Source organism: Solanum pennellii, chromosome 1 (assembly GCF_001406875.1).
Source record: "Solanum pennellii chromosome 1, SPENNV200".
NCBI lineage: Eukaryota > Viridiplantae > Streptophyta > Magnoliopsida > Solanales > Solanaceae > Solanum > Solanum pennellii.
The window spans coordinates 72259407-72263739 of NC_028637.1; the positions used below are offsets into that span (position 1 = coordinate 72259407).

The 4333-nt window shown below is 29.0% G+C and overlaps 1 protein-coding gene across 1 annotated transcript; it reads left to right on the forward strand.

The window, feature by feature from the left end:
* Positions 1-831: 831 nt before the first annotated feature.
* On the forward strand, positions 832-2269 carry LOC107031088 (gibberellin 3-beta-dioxygenase 1-like). The gene is made up of 2 exons (XM_015232298.2): positions 832-1334; positions 1499-2269. Exons 1-2 carry the CDS (start codon positions 853-855, stop codon positions 2061-2063), a joined length of 1047 nt encoding a protein of 348 aa, XP_015087784.1. The 5' UTR covers positions 832-852; the 3' UTR covers positions 2064-2269.
* Positions 2270-4333: the final 2064 nt, after the last annotated feature.

Here is a 4333-nt window from a genome sequence, read left to right on the forward strand (position 1 = left end):
GCTGTATCATTTTTTGACTGCGTAGTAGTCTTGTTTCAATTTTTCACTTTTGTCATCTTCAAACATATCGAGGAGTGTTACACTTGTCTATTTCTGCATTATGGATCATGTTTAACGTTATATTATAAGCTTAGATGATCAAAAAGACGATGGCTAGCTACTTTTATTTTTTCCAGAGGTGAAAGGTTAAACGTATCCCATTTAGTAGTGGGTAAAAAATTTTATCCAGAAGATATTAAAATAAAAAAGATAAACATGCAAAGAAATTTAATATTTACTATATACGCATTAAAATTAATCTTAACTATATATATATATATATATATATATATATATTGAAACTTGAAAATTTTAATTTTTGACATAATTTTTGAAAAGTTGTGTTTGAACATACAATATTTTTTAAGAAAATTGTAAATGAATATCTTAAAAATCCAAGATTTGATTCAGCTGAAAATATTTGACGATCAAATTACATGATCTATTCGAAAGTATAAGATAAATTGTAAGATTAATCCAAAATAAAAGTTAAGCGGATAATTAAAAGAAAAAGTTTAAACGTATTGATTCAAAATCTAAGTCAAACATATATTTAAAGAAATAATTTAAATGTATTCAAATAGATATTTAAAGAAAATATTAAATGTTTGATTCAAAATCTGTGATTATATGATAACTTAATCAGCCAAAATTGAGAACCTACTTATTGACGACACATATTTCAAAAATGAGCAACCAATCAATGTGTAAAAAGATCTTTACTTTCCGACCCTATATGTATTCCAAGGGAAAAAACTACTATATACTTATTAATATACAACATTTGTTTTTTTCCCTCAAGAGTCCAAAATAATGACTACTTCTACTCTTGAAGAAGCTTACAAAGAAAACCCTCTAAGCCTTCAACACATTCTTCCTATAGATTTTCAATCAATCCAAGAAGTCCCAAACTCTCATTTATGGCCTAAAATCAATAATGTCCCAACTAGTCATAATGACAAAAACCCTAATGTCCCAATAATTGATCTTATAGACCCTAATGTTGTGGAACTTATGGGCCATGCATGTAAAACATGGGGAATATTTCAAGTTGTTAATCATGGAATTTCTTTAAAATATTTTGATGAAGTTGAATCTCAGGCAAGGCGACTTTTTGCCTTGCCTACTGAACAAAAGGTGAAGGTCGTAAGATCAACTAATGGTGTCACCGGCTATGGCACAGCTCGAATTACGCCGTTTTTCTCAAAGTTCATGTGGCATGAAGGGTTCACAATTGTGGATTCACCACTTGATCATGCTAAGGAACTTTGGCCAAATGACTATAAGAAATTTTGGTAAGTACATTCTGCAAAATATTTATATTTCTCTCAAGCTATACATAAATTTAATTATGTGGATAATTTAGACAATTTTACCTTCAGAAATCACGATAAATAATTTGAGACGCAGGAGTAATATAATGGTTCTTTATTTTGATTATTTGTGATGGTTCTTGCAGTGATGTGATGGAAAATTATCAAACGAAGATGAAAGTTCTATCCTTCCAACTCTGCATGTTCATCCTCAACTACTTACAACCATCTCATGAACATTCAATTAATTCATTTGAATTTGAAGGAGCCCTACAGTTAAATTCATATCCATGTTGTCCTAACCCTTACCACGCACTGGGGTTAGCTCCTCACACAGATTCCTTATTCCTAACAATACTCCATCAAACAAATAATACAAAGGGTCTTCAAATCTTGAAAAAAGACCAAGGATGGACTTCAATTGCTCCGGTTTCCAACGATGCCCTCATTGTTAATGTAGGTGATCTTCTTCATATACTCTCTAATGGTGAATTCCCATCGGTTTATCATCGAGTTCTTGTGGATCAAACTAAGCATAGGGTTTCTTTGGCTTATTTTTTTGGACCTCAAGTTGACTCTATAATTTCACCATTAGTTTCTTCTCAGGATAATGATGGTGTTGTACTAAAATATAGAAATGTGACAGTGAAAGAGTATCTTGGTCTCAAGGCTAAACATCTTGAGAAGGTGTTCTCTATGATTAGAATTTAATTATGTTATAGTATTTTAGTACGTAGCTCAGTTAATTTACTACATATACTTTTATTTTATCAGTGACAGTTCTTGTAATATGCTCATCATCCTTTCCCCTAACCTACCCCTTAACCCTACCCCTATTTAATAAAATAAAATATGATGTTTTTGTAGCGTTCATAATCTTGAGTAATGTGATCATTGGTGTAATTGGTATATACCATAGAAAATTATTTGCAGTATCTATTCAGTTTACTTTTTTAATTTTATAGTTTACGTTTGTTGTCAAAGTGTGTGACTTTCTCAATGAAAAAATTTAAATTTTGAAAGAATATATTTTTATTTAGGCAATTGTATTTTTAATATGTTCCTCATATACAAATTTATATTTCTATGAGTTAAATTTGTGATTTTTTCTGCAATACTCTTAAAATATGACAATGAAATTTAAATCCCAAATTTTTACTTACGCATGCACTATAATAATATACATGATCATTTCATCTAAAATATAAGTTATTAATATACATATAGTACTTCTTTTACTTAAATATGTACTCAACATACATATGTATATATATCAAGTTGAATCACCTAGGAATTTACTCATTTCCAGCTAGACATATTTATAGAGCAACATTTTCGAAAAAGACAAAGGACAAAATAAAAAGAAAGAATTGTGAAATTACGTAACTAAATTGAGTTATTTCTTGTTCAATCAGTCTAATAAGTCCAAAATAAATCACTTCTTGCCTAGTCGTAGGTAGCTAGTTTATATTTTTTATACTAGTAATAAAATGATTTTTGTCAATTATGGGAAAAACAAGAAAATTGAAGAGTGATGGATGAGACAAAAAAGATCTAGTATTAGTTCAATAACAACAAAAATGATAAAGCTTCCAAATCCCCCACCCCCACTCCAAACCCAACCACCAACTCGAGAAAAATATTACTCCATTTGTCTCGATTTATATGACTTATTTTTCTCATTAGTTAGTCACCAAAAGAATGACGCATTTCTATATTAAGAAATAATTTTACTATAAAATATCTATTTTATCTTTAATAAAATAATTTACAGCCAGTGGCGTAGCCAAAAATTTCATGAAGGATGTCCATGAATTGTATACGAGTACATTTTTCATTTGGATGAATCAGTGCACCAGAAAATTTAAAAATAAAACCGCGTAATATACACGAAAAAAAAGTATGTAATGTACTTGAAAAAATTTGAAAAAAAGAAAGATGAAAGAGTGCACTAGAAATTTTAAAAATTAAACTACGTAATATACATGTAAATTTTTGAATAAAAAGTACGTAATATACATGAAAAATTTTGAAAAAAAAGAGGTAAAAAATTTGAAAATATACATGAAAAAATTTTAAAATGAGAGGCTTAAAGCTATTGCAAGCGAGATTTGAACTCACAAATGCTTAAAGACGCTCTTTCAAGGCATCTTAAACAACTAGGCTACAACACCTGATTATGTTAAGGGTGTCCAAAATATGTTGTTTAAACATTTTATATATTATTTTACTTATATATACAATGTAATTTCTCGACGACAGGTGGACACCCTAAACCGTACGTAGCTACGCCCCTGTTTACGGTCACACAAATTTCTATCATTCATTTTGGATCACAGGTTTTAAAATTAATCTTAATTTCTTTCTTATACTCCGTACCGAGTCAAACTACCTCATAAAATCACACGAAGAGAGTATTAAAAAATAATATATTAGTAATTGTTTCATCATAAATTTATCAATATTTTTTACTTTAGTTAGGGTTTAAAAATTTTGAAATGAAAGACGTGTTCTGATTATACTTTTCGTAAACAAGAAAAGAAAGTATTTTGTTTAGAATGTATGACTGTTAGTGGCCTCAATTAACTCGCGGATCGTTTGACTCGACAAATAAGAAAACACAATCCAATTAAAATTTTGGAATTAAATTTATTAATTTCACATTTGGTTGGATTATTGATGTCCTGAAACTCATGTGCTGTAATGATCTCAAATTATAATCATTAAATTGACACAATTGTTATTCTCTAGATCTCTTTTACACAAAATCGCTTAAACAAACACGATTGAAGTTAAAATTTAAGAAATTATCTTGTTCTATCTAGTTTAAATCAAACACATACTTTACATTATATGTGTATGGTCCATTTTAATTTAATAAAAAATATATATTCAATAAGTGACTTCGTTATTTAGAGATGTCAACATTGGTCAAATTAGGTCCACCCTACACAAACATCCAAATTTGATAGGTCAAGAGG